The sequence below is a fragment of the Delphinapterus leucas genome, chromosome 13 (genome assembly GCF_059928025.1).
Source record: "Delphinapterus leucas isolate spDelLeu-1000000601 "Yukka" chromosome 13, BTC_Dleu_Yukka2, whole genome shotgun sequence".
Classification (NCBI taxonomy): Eukaryota; Metazoa; Chordata; class Mammalia; order Artiodactyla; family Monodontidae; genus Delphinapterus; species Delphinapterus leucas.
In genome coordinates, this window is record NC_143141.1 from 5155724 (window position 1) to 5171422 (window position 15699).

The 15699-nt window shown below is 43.5% G+C and overlaps 1 protein-coding gene across 1 annotated transcript in view; it reads right to left on the reverse strand.

The window, feature by feature from the left end:
* Positions 1-15699, reverse strand: part of SLC9A2 (solute carrier family 9 member A2) — an 87358-nt gene that overhangs the window by 17676 nt on the left and 53983 nt on the right. The window contains exons 4-7 of the mRNA XM_022599222.3: positions 10692-10909; positions 10043-10245; positions 1738-1827; positions 953-1023 (exon numbers count right to left, since the gene is read on the reverse strand). Of these exons, the coding sequence (XP_022454930.2) occupies positions 953-1023; positions 1738-1827; positions 10043-10245; positions 10692-10909 (582 nt within the window). The remainder of the gene's footprint in view (positions 1-952; positions 1024-1737; positions 1828-10042; positions 10246-10691; positions 10910-15699) is intronic.

Genomic DNA, 15699 nt, shown 5'->3' on the forward strand with positions numbered 1-15699 from the left:
AGTTTTAACCAAACAGACTGCATTCCTCGGCCGCCCATATAACTAGTCCGGGTCATACAAGGCCAGGCCATGCGATTCAACTGGAAGAATTGTGTGGAATTTCTGATAACTTTGGTTAGGAGGAAGCTAGTACATATTCTTTGTCTCTTCATTGACTTTATTCCCGGAATGTGTACACAATGGCTAATGCTGCAGCAGCCATTTTGGTTTAAGAGGCAACCTTGAAAATGGAGGTTCTTGGTGGAATCAACTAGATGGAAGGGTTCTGGAACCCTGAGTAATCTGTGGAGTGTAGCTCATCTATTAAAGGTACACTGCTGGGCTTCCCTGGTGGCGCAGTGGTTGAGAGCCCGCCTGCCCATGCAGATGACATGGGTTCGTGCCCCAGTCCGGGAAGATCCCGTATGCCGCGGAGCGGCTGGGCCCGTGAGCCATGGCCGCTGAGCCTGCGCATCCGGAGCCTGTGCTCCACAACGGGAGAGGCCACGACAGTGAGAGGCCCGCGTACCGCAAAAAAAAAAAAAAAAAAAAAAGGTATATTGCCTACCTGATATTTACATAAGAGAGAAATAAGCTTCTATCTTGTTAAAGCTACTATTGTTCCAGGTCTCTATTACAGCTAAACTTTACCTTAAAGGACATACTATGGCACAACAGGAAAGATTTGAAACTCTGAAAAATAACACAAGTCAATATGCCCTGCTTCCTATGGAGCCTTACTTGCTCCCTGTACTGTCCCAGGCACTTACAAATTGGTTGAACCATGTTTTTAGTTTTTCCACCACCTCAAGGCCATACCATTTTTCTTTTTAATATACAGACCATGGCTTGCACTGAGTAAGTGTTTAATAAATATTTGTTGAATTGATTTTCCTGTTCAAAAAAAAAAAATGTCCTGCTTCCAGACTGATTCAGAGCCATGTAATAAAATAATGGCAAAAGGCCTTCTTACTTGTCTCTCCAAAAGTTGTGACCCCAGTGTCCACAAACATCTTCAATCCCGGTCTTCACGTGATCAAAAAACTAAAACAGAAAAAGCAGGCTGATTAATTTTACCTCAAATCAGTCATTTCCATTTCTATTCATAAAAATTAGGAATTTCTATTTACAGAAATTCTAATTCTTGTTTCTACTTATAGTTGTAAACATTTTATCTATAGAAAGTCTAATTATAGAAATTTCTCTTAATATCAAGCTTAAACTTCAAAGACCCTGACAGTTTTTGCTTTTTGTTTATTTGAATAAACAATAAAACAACAATTCATCTTCGAACAAGTTGATGAGATGTTTGTCATATCAATCTTAGGCAATTCATAGATTATTTTTCTTATCATGTATATGCATGGCTGAGTCGCTTTGCTGTGCACCTGAAACTATCACAACGTTGTTAATCGCACATACTACAATATAAAATAAAAAGTTAAAAATAAATAAAACAGCCTGTTCATAATTTTGGAAAATATGAAATATGGTACTAATTTTCCAGTAGAAACATTTCAGGTTGAAGGAAGTGATACTCCTGTATTCCTGAAGGAGTGTAGCCTCCTTGGGGCTGTGTTCATTCTACCCCCAATTCACGCCCTTCTCCATCCACCCTCTACCCTACCCCACCCCCCTCACCCTCTGCCAGTTACCTCTTCAGGAAATGAGCACCATGGTGTCAAGCAGTCTGACTTAATCCAAAAATTTTCCCTTTGACCATTTACATTGTTACACTCTGGTTACATTAACACCTACCCGACAATGGATTTCCTCACTGACAGCTTGCTGTTTCTTATTGGACCTCTTAACATCAAGAAACTCCACCAGCGGTCGGATAGTTATTCCCTGCACAGAAAAACAAGGAGGAGAGGGGAAACTCCTTGTCAAATTCAAGAATAACTTCTGTTCTCCTAAACTTTGATAAATGACAAAAGATACCCTGCCCCCAAGACTTAGCACAGCATATGTAACATTTTGTTACTTTTCTTCTTCCTCTCTAACAGCTGGCATATTTTCAGAGGGCCATGTCCCCAAGCCTGCTACTAGAAGCAAAACAGTGGACAGAATGCAAGGAATTGAAAGCGTTAATTCTATGTAATTCTAAGAAATAGAAAAGGAAAGTAATTCTAAAAAATAATAAAGTATTATCCAGTTCAGAGGAATCACCTACTTGTATTATTCACAGAAAACATCTCAATGATTCATTCATTAATCTATTAAACAATTTTAATTGAGCGTTCATGGCGTACATGTCGGCGGCTCAGGCATTTGGGACACAGGGATGGATAGTTAAGGACCTCAGCTCAAGGACTTCATAGTCTTATGAGGAGAAGGATATGCACAAAATCAGTTATAAAGTAGGCCCAGGAGGAACGAGAGAGACCCACAGGGAACGGGTCAAGGAAGGCTCTGCAGAAAGGGAACCCTGGATCAGAGTCTTACAAGTTGTTGGAAGCAGAACCTAGCAGAGACCTAACAGGAGCACAGGACCAGCCATGAGAAAGGATCCAGTGTGGGTTTGGGCATGTTCACAGGGCACTTGGGAAATGGAGAGAAACATAAGCTATTTAGTAAGGAAGAGAAAAAAATCCTTAATATAATAAAAAATATCTGCCAGAAATCTCTAGTGAACATCTGACTTAATAATGAAACATTAAAAGCATTCCCGTTAGAAGTAGGAACAACACAAAGATACTCCCAACCTGCTGTTCCACAATGCTTGTCCTGGTCAATGAAATAGGAAGAGATAGAGGGGAAAGCATAGATACTGAAAATAGAGTGACAAGGTTTTTGTTGCTCAAGGATGACCTAGTTTTTGTCCTAAAAAATCGACAACAATCTTTTTTCATTTAAAAATAACAAGAAAGTTTAGTAAAGTGACTAAACATAAAAAGAACATACGCAAATCCATCCCATATACTAATTAAAAAAAAAACAGAATAAAGACCTACAAAATAGCAATGAAACATACATGTATAGTGAGAGATAGAATGGGAGAGAATATATTTAATACTAGTTTATACTACTATATTATATATTATACTATATGGATTTTATATATATATATATATATATATACACACATACACATACTTTCATATTCTCTACAGAAGTACATAATACAGTATATAATCCTATGATGAAATGCACAAAAAGCCTTTACAAAGAGAACTGTAAAATGTAATTAAAGGATGTTAAAAAGATTTGAGTCTGAAAAAACCACACAAAGTTCCTTGGTGGGATTAGTTAACAGTATTATGATGGCAATTTTACCTCAATATATGTGCAATACAATTTCGATAACATATTCCAACGGATTTTTAAGAAACGTGAATATTTAGAAGTTGAGAAAATGTTCAAAATTAATCTGGAAGAGTAAATGGAACCAGAAAAATTTAGAGAAAGGAGAATGATGGGGAACTAACAGCTCCCAAAACAAACTATCGCTATTATGTTTAAAATTTTGTGATACAGGCACTAAAATAGGGCCAAGGGAGGAGGGGGTGACAGTGCGGGGTCCAGGAAGATCCCCGAGTTTCTTGCCTGCCTGGTCAATGGCTGCCACCACTCGGCATGAAGAATTCATGACCAGGAGGGATTACTGGATTTACGGGGAGGGGTGGATATGTTGAGAGATGCTCTCTGACACGACTGGTTCCTCGCTCACCTCTCTGCATGTCTTTAAATCTTTAAGAATGTTTCTGGTAATATAAACTGTAACACACACACATTTTGTAAAGGAGGTCATTAATTTTGTTCCATCAGTCCAGCTTTGGGCATTTTTCAGCTTCAGTTTCACTTTCTAAAACATGAATGATTTTGAGCAAGTTTGGCATGACGCACCTTGTGTTCTACTTGTAGTTCAGTCTGCCACTTTGAAATAACATAGGAGGTAATAACCATTTTCCAATCAACACATATTCTGTAATTTTTAACTTATGTAAATGAAAGTAGGTGTCAACATGTGGTTTACAGTGATGGGTGATTTCACTGAGTTTTAGATTCCATGAAGCCTCTAGGTTAATAATAGCTCCAGGAAAAAAAAAACCAACAAAGTCAGTGCTATTTATAAAATGACACAATGTGTTCTGAGGATACTAAGTGTTGTTTCACATGCTTTTCTCTACCAGGTATTCATTCAGTTAGTAATAAGTGAGTGCCTTATATTTGTAAATATAGGACATAAAGGTAAAGATGGGACACGGGGCCTGCCCCAGTCACTAAGCTGATTTCTTCCACTAGACGGATAACCTAGAATAAATAAAACAAAACTGATCTACTACAGGAAGCAAGTGTGGCCCAGCGCCCAGGTCAAGTCGAGTTTCTAAAACTACAACATAATTAAGTTTATAATTAATAAAAGTATGGATGAGATGCAATGACACATCTCAGTTAAAAATACACATTTGTACAGATGAACCTATTTGCTGGGCAGGAACAGAGACACAGACATAGAGAATGGAGGTGTAGACACTGTGTGGGGGGAAGGAGGGGCGGGATGAATTGAGAGATGAGGATTGACATATATACAGTACCATGTGTAAAATAGCTAGCTAGTGGGAGCCTGCTGTATAGCACAGGAAGCTCAGCTTTGGTGCTCTGTGATGACCTAGATGGGTGGGATGGGGGGAGGGAGGTCCAAGAGGGAGGGGTATATGTATACGTATCGCTGTTTCGCTTCATTGTACAGCAGAAACGAACACAACATTGTAAAGCAACTATACTCTGATAAAAAAATTAATTAATTAAATTAAACCCCCAAAAGAAGTATTTGTTTAAACAGTTCCTTTTTAATAGTCCCCATTCTCTCTTAGAATTATTTGCAGTTGTCATGCTGTGCTCAAATGGAATTATTTGATAGGTTCTGCCTTACTTTCTCTCCCTCTCTTTGTTCGTTCCTTCCTCAATCCATCTATTTTGGAGGGAGAGGACATGGCATCCGAATGTCATATTAAGTTCCCCAAGCTGGATGTTATATTCTAAGAGCCTGGGTCTCTGGTTGGGGGACACAGTAAAAAAAAAAAAAGGAATACCTTTGAAAATGCACCTTATTTTACCACATTGCAGAATTCCTCATTTTGGTCACCTGAGGAGCAGCCTGACAAGGCTTAGAAAAACAGCTTGTTACCATCCATGTGGGTGAAAAAATAAAGAAACCCCTTAGTTTTCCATCAAACCAATGAAAAAAGTATTTGCAAAGCACAAGTTAAATTTTCACCCATTCATTTGGCTTTAGCGCAATAAACACAACACCCCAGAGTCAGGCCTGGCAGAGGGGAACTGTTACACAGCAGCCCGGGAAGAATGACAGCGAGGTAAGCTTTATTTTTTCCCTCGGCCATCTCTGCTTTCTGCCCACCCTCACCCTTCTGCTCCCAGTAAAGTGAGAAAGTAAAAGGCACTGCTGCCTGATTGAAGAAGGAGCATCTTGGGGTCTGTTCTTTTGGAAGAAAATGATTTCTTTCATTTTTGTTTTTTTGCAATTAAATTTTGCAAAAAACAAAGCGGGGGTGAGGGCAGGGGGTGGGGAACGGCTTTATATTTCTTTGCTGATTTAACAGGCAGGCAATTTCCAGAAAGACTTGAAGAAACTGTTTTCATTCATTAAAAAATATTACTGTCATTGCTATGCTATCCTATATAAGGCTTTTTCACATTCCAAACTTGACCACAGAGATCGTAAATCTGGTTGTACACACAGTGTTTATTTTAGAATGGGGTAAATGGGATGAGAACCATAAAAGTATTCAAGGAGGAGCTTGCTACCTTGCAAGTAGGGTGAAATGCAGACTCGTCAGTTTCGGACAATGACTTAACAGCCGATTACAGCGCTAATCCATGATGGAGGCAAAAAGAGACTCCGCCCTTGGAATTCCAGTCAACCGTGCTCCTTGATGGACCTCTCCTTAAGTACTCAATGAATTTCCAGAATTGTGAGGATCTGCCCTATAATTATAGGGACTAACTGAATAATAATTATTGGGCTCTGAAATACATTGAAAGGAATTAAGTTTTTCTTTCTCCTATTATCATTTTACTTAATGTTATAATGCAAACAGAGCAAATCATCAGGTTAAAACCTTGCATCAGGTATTGTGTTTACATACATATTTCCTCTCCACTGCCTGGGAGGGAGGTACCATGATTCAGACCTTAGAGCAAAGCAAACTGAGGCTCAACAGATCCTATGAAGAGCTGGGCCAGAACACTAACCCAGAACAGCCTACTCCAATGTCTGTGCTTTCTACTGCTGGATTCTACCCTGCCTCAATCTTGAATATCATTTTAAAACAAGAGAGATAGCTTATATTTTCTATATCATTACCAATCTTGTTTATATGAAAACGAACGTACACGTCCAAGGAATCAGAATCGTTTACTCATTCACTATTCTCCAAGCAAGACTGTTTTCCGGGAAGATGTTAATGGCTTCATCAAGAGGCTACTTTCTCTAATTATCAACGTGATTCAAGGAACGTTAAAATTCTCATTATAAATCTTAGTATCAAATAATAAGCCACATGTCACAGGAAATTCTGCTTTAGAAGATGGTGCTAACTCAAGAGTATCAGGATGGAAGTATTAAAATACTTCCTACAAGAAATACTAAAATAAGAGGGAAAGGCATTTTAATGTTTAATGATAGGTCCATCAACATAAAAGTTGTCATTTGGAGAAGAATGCATCGCTCTTCATCAGAAGGCAAAATTGTATGCATGGATGATAATTAGTTGTTTCTACTATGTTTGGAACCCACTAAGTCTCTCCTCCCAGGCTCCTTTCCCTGAGTCCCCTAATAATGGATGTATTCTGGAAAAAAGAACCTTTCTGAAGGCAGCGTGTGTGTATTTGTGTGTTTGTGCACGTGTGTGTTCATCGTCTCCTAAAGACCAGTGGGGGATAGGAAATGGGAGGGAAAGGGGTCAGGTCAAGGACCCAAGTGATAGCCGTTAGTCTCCAGTCTTTGCACACAGAGAAGGGATGGGGCAGACCACAGCGAAGGGAAGGGAACAGGAGGTGTGGGACCACACAATTATTCTTCCTATGGGCGTCACAGTGCGTGTCGCAGGGTCATCCTTAAACCTAATCAGAGCAGAAGACTGTCCACGGGGCATGCTTGCAGATGCCGAATATGGACCCCCCAAAAATCTCCATCACTGAAGGGTTTACTTGCTACGTTTACAATACCAAACAGAGCCAACACAACTATTTTATTTGTTGCCACTACTGTTGTTAATCTGTCACATTAAAAACTTTCTTAATCAATGTTAACTATTGATATACACAGCGCTCATCCAAAGTGGGTGTGTAGTCCTTTAATGTGGGGACTCAAAACTTCACTTAGACCTTATGCCTGAGGTACGATTCCAAAAAGCCAAAATACCAAGAGTGTAAAAATGACACCTTATACTGACCACCTGTACGCATACATTCAATGAACAGCAGTATACATTTATTGTAATATTTTTCTTTTTCCTATGTGATGTTTGTTCTGAATGCAGAAGTGCAATGTTATGTCTGTCGAATCTAATAACTAAACCACCTAAGCTTGCATTTTGCGTGTCCTCTCTGGAATTACATCTTTTTATTCAGTCTTTTTTTATCTCACGTTACGAGGCATACACCCATGGGGTTGGGGGTACGGGGCTGGCTTTACACTATGGATATTTGTGTAGACATAACGGCCGATAGATTCATCTCCAAACGACCTGGTTCTTAGGTGCTCTAGACTGACATGGTTCTCTTTTTGTATTTGATACTCAGATGTGACACCTTGATTTCTGAGCGCCTGGAGAAGAGTCCAGAGCATTGACTCAGGCTGGGCAGGGCTTTCTGTGGGGCGTTAGGACAGGGCAGCTAGCTTGGGAAGAGCTGGAGAGTGACTCCCAGGCCTGACTTGTCCCCCTCAAGCACTCTGCCCTAGGCTGCTCCTGAGACATTAAAGGGCTCAAGGCAAAATAGATTCACTTTCTTTTTCAAATTCTTTCCCAGTTGGGTTTTTACATAATATTGAGCAGAGTCTGAAAAACAACTTGTGTCATTAACGTGGGGCATTTGTTATACTATCCTCTTTACACTTAATGTATGTTTGAAATTTTTCCTTAATAAAGTTTCTAAAATGTCAAAAACATAAAAAAAGAAGAAGAAAAACAGGCAAATGAGCACATTAGTGGTTGCCAGGGGTTGGGCGAAGGGAAGGGAGGAGAGTGACTGCCTAACGGGTACGGGATTTCCACTTGGGGTTATGAAAAAGTTCTGGAGTTAGATAGTCATGATGGCTGCTCAACACTGTAAATGTATGTAACGTCAATGAATTGTACCCTTTAAAACTGTTACAGTGGTAAGTTTTATGTTATGTGTATTTTACCACAACTAAAAAAAAACTGGGTTGAAAAAAATAAAGAATATTTGTATGTGTAGAACTGACTCACTTTGCTGCACACCTGAAACTAACACAACATTGTTCATCAACTCTACTCCAATATAAAATGAAAAGTTAAAAAAATGGGTTCCCTTCACAACGCTGCCTCAGACGTGTGAGACTAGCTAATTGCATGCTTGTTCCAAGGTTCCTGCAAACACACAGTGAAAAGATGAAAGCAGGGAGTCTGCTTCTCCTCTCCACCCCTGGGGCGCTGTCTCCCTGCGTTGAGAAAATCAAACCAACCTGGAATGTCTGAACCAAACTAGTATGTGTCCCTCTAACTGGAACTATCCCTAACCATAACTGGGTAATACTGTCTTCTCTCTCGGGGGGAGGGGGGGCGGTCAGCAGAGCTCCCCGCAGTTCTGAGCTTGCCTCTGGAGTCGGGGTCCCGGGCTCACCCCCAGCCGCCATCATTCACCAGCCTCTGCCCCTTCTTACCATCTTGCCTGATCACTGCTCTGGGTCCCACACTGCCTTTCCCACTCGTATCCTTTCCTCTTAACATCCTCTTCTCACAGCGGCCAGGGGCTCCTTTTACCAAGTAAAACACGTCACGCTTCTGCCCCAAACTTGGATGCTTCCGTTTCACCTGGACAGGAGCCAACGTGCTGACACTGGCCCGATGGCCCCCGCTGCCCCACATGACCTAGGACTCAGGACTCTCCCTCACCTCCTCTCTCCTAAACCACACTGCCCTCCAGCGGCCACGTGAGCTACGTGCACACCACCTCCAGACCTTTGTCTTTAGTCCCATTTGCCTGGAATGTTCTTCAGCTCAGCTAATCCTTTTCCCCCCTGCAAACCTTTACTCAAGTATGTTTTTCACCATTGCCTTCCACGACTATTCCATCCAGAATTGTAACACGACTCCACCCTCACCAGGCCTGAGCCCTACAGCTTCCTACTGTCCGGCGTCTCTCACCCTCTAACAGACTCTAATTCCCTCACTTACTCTGTTTACTTTCACTGGAATGGAAGCTTTGCAGGGTCGGGGATATTTCTGGGTTTTGCTCACTCTTGGATCCTAAGCACCCAGAGCACTGTGGCACGCAGAGGAGCCCCAGACGTAATTTCTAAATGACTGTCCGCAGAACAGAATCTCCTAAGGGCTGGATAATTAACTTAAAGGAGTTGATGAACTTGCAAAGTCAGGATCTTGACCCAGACCCACGCCCTCCTACCACAGCTGTCCACCTCCCCATATTAAATGTGTAGTCACCCCTCCCATCGTTTCAAGGGACGCACAGCTCAGCAGTGAATCCATGTCAAAGAGCTGCTGGGAGGTCATCGCACAACCAGCATTTAACGAGCACACTTACTAGGTCAGAGAGGAAGACAAATGCCGAGGATTAGCAAGTGCAGCTCATAAATTTCCAGGAGGGAGCTCAGCTCACACAGCTGAGTTTCCTTAAATAGCAATTCTTCTGTGTCAGCCAAGTGACCAAATTGGACACCCTCAGGCCCCTGCACAACCCAGTGACGTGAGGAAACACCATTTTCCCTCATGTCCTAACTACCTAAGCCTCAAGGCACCTTGGCATCATGTAAAAGGAGTTCACGATGGTCACCTGAGTGACCTTGTTTCCTCCTGATAAAACGAGAGACTTTGCCGGGAGACCGAGCTCCACTCACCAGGATGAAGACAGTGAAGAATATGACCACTATTGCCGCCGTGATGAACAGCTTTTTCCGGGGAAATACGGCAGCAGGAAGGAGAAACACCAGTGCGAAACAGATGGCCCCGCGGAGCCCACCGTAGGCAATGATGAACTGGTCCTTGAAGGTCAGCGGAATCGTCCGGAACCAGTTAATGGCCTGGGTCAGGACAAAGACACCTGAGAAGAAAAACAAAACCAAAGGAAACAGACTGTGTGAGGCCAGGACACAGGAACGTGAAGGCGCATTTTCTGGGCTTCTGTTTCAGGGTAAAGTATTTCCAAACAGGTCCCTTTCCTACCATCCTGCCCGCATTCCTCCTCCTGCCTCGCATCACTGGGCTCTTGGAATCAGAGACGCCAAGAGAGGTTAATTCCACTTAAAGGAAACGCATGAAAATATTCCGGGGAGGAAAGAGTATGTCAGGATGAGGGGAGAGGAGGAGAAACAGGAGAAGGGAGAGGCCGTGGAGAGTGAGGGGGTGGAGGAAGGAGATAAGAAAGACAAGAGCTCAAGACGAAGAAAAGAGGTAGCAGCAGCGGCCACAAAGGGGAGGGGCAGGAGGAAGGGCCCATCTCTCCACGCGCGACCCCCAGCGCTCACGCAGGGGACACGTGCTCATTACCCAGCGCCCTCCAGATCAGGCAGAAGGCCAGGGTGAAGCAGACGAAGGCCCAGTTCCACTCGTGGTTCTTCCCCACGGTGGACACGCCCATGAAGATGAAGATCAGGGTCTCGCTGACGCTGCTCAGCATCTTCATGAAATACTTGATGGTCGTGTAGGATTTCTGAGACACGTTTTCTTCCACGTACTTATTCATGGTCATTGCACAAGCTATGATCCTACAAGAAGAGAGGCAGCCTCAGTTTAAACAGGGCAAGGGTCCTAATCAGGACATGAGTCAGCACTTAGCTAACTGGTGGCTCCACCCTTCCACCCGTGACTACAGCACCATTGACTGAGTTTGGTAAGTGAATGTGATTTGCATCCTTGGAAACCCTGCTGTCTCTAGAGGTCTTCATCGATACCCATGGCTCCAAGTGCCCGGCTCTACACAGCTTCCTAGCCTGGGGATGTGGACTTCGGCATCATCAGCTATACTGCCAGTATCACAAATATAGATAAACGAGTCCGTAATAAATTCAAAACCCATTATCTTCCTATAAAGCCAGTTCCATCTTCTCTATTCCTCTAGGGCCCCAAATGCTAAGCTATCGCTTAAAATCCTAAGCTTGAAACTATGGTCACATTGGAATTCTCTCTGCATCTCCTTGCTGCCCCCCTCACCATCTTACTGGTCACCAATTGTTTTCTAACCCTCATCCTGGATCTCTTGGACCCACCCACTCTTTTTTACCCCGATGCCTTAGTTCCGGGTCTCATTTCTACTTATCTACGATATCCACTTCTGGGAAATTCAAAACGTATTCACAGGCTCTGAAAATTCCTAGTGGAAAGAAACGGTTTTGCTTGTTTTCCCAGCACTTCCAAAACGCTGGGACCACAGAGGTCTTCATGTCCCTTTCCCTTGACATCTATCTTTTTTTAACTTTTATTTTATATTGGAACATAGTTGATTAACAATGTTGTGTTAGTTTCAGGTGTACAGAAAAGTGATTCAGTTATACATATATATGTATCTATTCTTTTTCAAATTCTCTTCCCATTTAGGTTGTTATAGAATATTGAGCAGAGTTCCCTGTGCTATACAGTAGGTCCTTGTTGGTTATCCATTTTAAATATAGTAGTGTGTGAGCTTCCCTGGTGGTGCAGTGGTTAAGAATCCGCCTGCCAATGCAGGGGACACAGGTTCGAGCCCTGGTCCAGGAAGATCCCACATGCCGCGGAGCAGCTAAGCCCATGCACCACAACTACTGAGCCTGCGCTCTAAAGCCCGCAAGCCGCAACTACTGAGCCCATGTGCCACAACTACTGAAGCCCGTGCGCCTAGAGCCCATGCTCCACAACAGGAGAAGCCACCACAATGAGAAGCCCACGCACTTCAACGAAGAGTAGCCCCCTCTCCCTGCAACTAGAGAAAAGCCCGCAAGCAGCAACGAAGACCCAATGCAGCCAAGAATAAATAAATAAATCTATAAAAAAATAAATATAGTAGTATGTACATGTCAATCACAAACTCCCTAACTATCCCTTCCCCCACCTTTCCCCGCTGCTAGCCATAAGTTCCTTCTCTGAGTCTGTTTCTGTTTTGTAAATAAATTCATTTGTATCATTTTTTTTCAGATTCTGCATATAAGCGATATCATACGATAGTTGTCCTTTTCTGTCTGACTTCACTCAGTGTGATAATCTCTAGGTCCATTCACGTTGCTGCAAATGGCATTATTTCATTCTTTTTGATGGCTGGGTAATATTCCATTGTCTATATGTACCACATCTGTTATAATACCACACCTCTGCACAGTCTGGGGAAGGAAGGGCTCAGGATGCAGCCCAGACTCCTAGGTTGGGTGCCCGAAGCCCTGCACACTCTCCCCTCAGTGACAATTCCAGGTACCCCGACCCCTGGCCCTGTCTCCATTGAGCATCCAGCACATGCTCAATGGTCTGTAATTTCCCAAAGGGGCCCTTCTCTGTACTGTCTTCTAGGCTAGAGTGTACCCCTGGCCAACTCAAAGGCCACCCACAGGGGGAAATTTAGTATGAGCTGGGTGATAGCTCATACCAGCCTCCATCTAAGGAGACACAGTTACTAGAAATTACCAAAAAGGCATCATTATCCAAGGGTGCTGTAGAATAAAACAGGACAGAATCTGAGTGAGCTGCCCACCTTCCACTGAGTGATAACTGCGCCATGAGCTAATCGCTGGTCATGATCTGTGAAGTTTCCCACCTTCTCAGAGCTCTAGAGCTGCAATGACCCTACGAGCTTTCCCCCAACCCCCTTCAACCACTGCACTTAGTCTCCCTTACCCTGCGATGTCTGATGTTTTACCAAAATCTTCCTACTCTAAGCATAAGGATAAGTAGAAGAATGAAAATCTAAGGGCCTTCTGAGTTGAGACCTAAACAGGTAACCACGAATATATCTCATTGCAAGGAACCGACCTGTTCCTTCCATAGAAAACATGTATATCTATTCTGTGCCGCCTATGAAAACAAAACAAAGACCCCCCCAAGCCAAGGACCATGCATTTAGCCTCAACGTCCCTGCCCACAGAATGAGCAGGTATTTCTTTCAGATTGATATGAGTGAGGAATGCATAATTCCTGTGGCTCCCCAAACAAAGAGAACCTTATTAAATGGGCCAGTAAAATGCAGCAGCACAAACACACAGCAAAGCCTGTTGAAGAGCTGAGGGCTTATCCAATAAGAGTCCATGTCTACAGAGCCTCCACTCTGCCAGGGACGGTGCAAACGCTTTGTATGAGTTATGTCAGTAAACCTCCTTACAAGCCTCTGAGGCAAGTTCTGTCATGGTTCCCATTTTACGGATGAGAGAACAAAGGCAGACAGAGGTCCAGTGACTCAAGGTCACACAACTAATTGATGGTGGTGCCAGGATTTTAACCCAGGCAGTCTGACTCAAAGCCAGAACTGTTAGGGACCTAACTCTTGCTCTTTTTTTTTTTTTTTTTGCGGTATGCGGGCCTCTCACTGTTGTGGCCTCTCCCGTTGCAGAGCACAGGCTCCGGATGCGCAGGCTCAGCGGCCATGGCTCACGGGCCCAGCCTCTCCGCGGCATGTGGGATCCTCCCGGACCGGGGTTCGATTATCCCTGATGAAAGTGAGGTCCTCCTCCCCTGCCACGGCCATGTGCATTCGTTCCCAATCACAAGCCTCTTTCACTGGTTTCCTATGGCTGTGGTATTAGCAAATACTTAGTGGCTTAACAATAACACAGGTTTATCACCTTACACTTCCAGAGGTCATAAGTCCAAAATCATTTTCATTCTCTTCTTGATCTGGGGCTAATGTCAAGGTGCCAACAGGACTGTGTTACTTCAGGAGGCTCTAGGGGAGAATCAGTTCCTTGCCTTTTCTACTTTCCGGAGGCTGCTCACATCCCGTGGCTCGTGGCCCTGTCATGCTGACCTCTGCCTGCCTGGTCCCATCTCCTCTGACTCTGACCCTCCTGGCTTCCTCTCATAAGGACCCTTGTGATTTCATCCAGCCCACCCGGATAATCCACTGTTCTCTCCCCATCTCAAGACCCTAACTTGATCACATTGGCGAAGTCCCCTCTGCCGTGCAGGGTAACATATCCCCAGGTTCTGGGGACTCAGGCCTTTGGGGGCCATCCCTCAGCCGGCCACATTGTTGTTGGCACTCACCTCCCTTGTGTGGTGGCCACGACCAAGGGCGCATCCCCCGTGGGCCTGGAGACCGAAGCTAGCTGGAGCTCTGTCACGCTGGCCTGACATGAAAGCCTGGACCCTCCCCCAGTACAGCGGGCAGTAGACACTGTGGACCAGAGTGGCAGGTGGCATCACCGCCAGCCACCACCTGAATACAAACCACTCGTTAATGGCATTTCTGAACATTTCCATCTTGCATATTTTGGCTCAATTCTTTTTTAATCAGACTTTAAAAAGTAAAAGTTGCCCAATACTAAGTAATGAGGGCAAAAGCCAGAAGAATCTGAATCATACTATGTTTTATGAAGAAAAGACACATGCACAGCAGCACACACACTAACGAACCTTTCTTAAATGTTGCCAAGTTGAAAGTCTGTAACAAAACCAATGAGGGCCATCATTCTTTCTTGAATTCTCTTATCCCATGCAAAAGATGCTTTAAAATGGTTTGACTATTAGGCATTTAAACTTAAGGACAAATATGGAGAATGACAAACACCAAAGTACGTACCACCCAGCTTTTTCCAATCACTTTTACTTTTAACAATAAAGCATCAGCTATAGAGTTGAAACCCCTACATTTCTCATACCACCCCTATTTCCCTCTGTCCCTCTTGGATTTGGATTTTTTGTTTATCATTCAAAAAGTGATTGCTAAAGGGCTAAAGAAACTTGCTTTTGTGTATGTGCTAATTATTTCCCTCTGAGATCACGTTCACATCATTCACTGGGAAAGATATAAACCATACAGGCAAAACGTAATCTTCAGCCCATTAAATGAGCGATTAAACAAAAATTTCTATTCAGAAATTATTGAAAACTATAGCTTTGATGTAGGAATAAAATAATACATGAATTATACATGACTGTTCACGGGATCATTTTCCATTGCTTTGTATCCTTAACATGACACCAGAGTGATACTCCTGTCTGCCAGACACCTCCCTGTAACTCAGCACCACCTCTGAACAGCACAGGTGCGATCCTCCAGGGGAAAAACACCCTCAGCAGGTACCAGAGGCCCCAGAGCCCGGCAATGCCCTGTTCAGGAAATGCGGGTGTCTATGACATGGATGCACAGTACAGGCTGGGGACAAATGTTTCAAAGGTCGCGTTCTGGTCCGTCATGTACAGCTCAGTGCACACAGCCTCTCAAGCAGAGGCCAGGAGGTGTTTCATTGCAAAGAGGGGTCTTTTTTGCTGTAGGATGCTCTAACCTACATCAAAGCACCTCACCTTCAGTAACATCCTATGTACACAAAACTACAAATGAGTTAGTCTCCCTTCAATTAGGGAGGTACACACAATAATA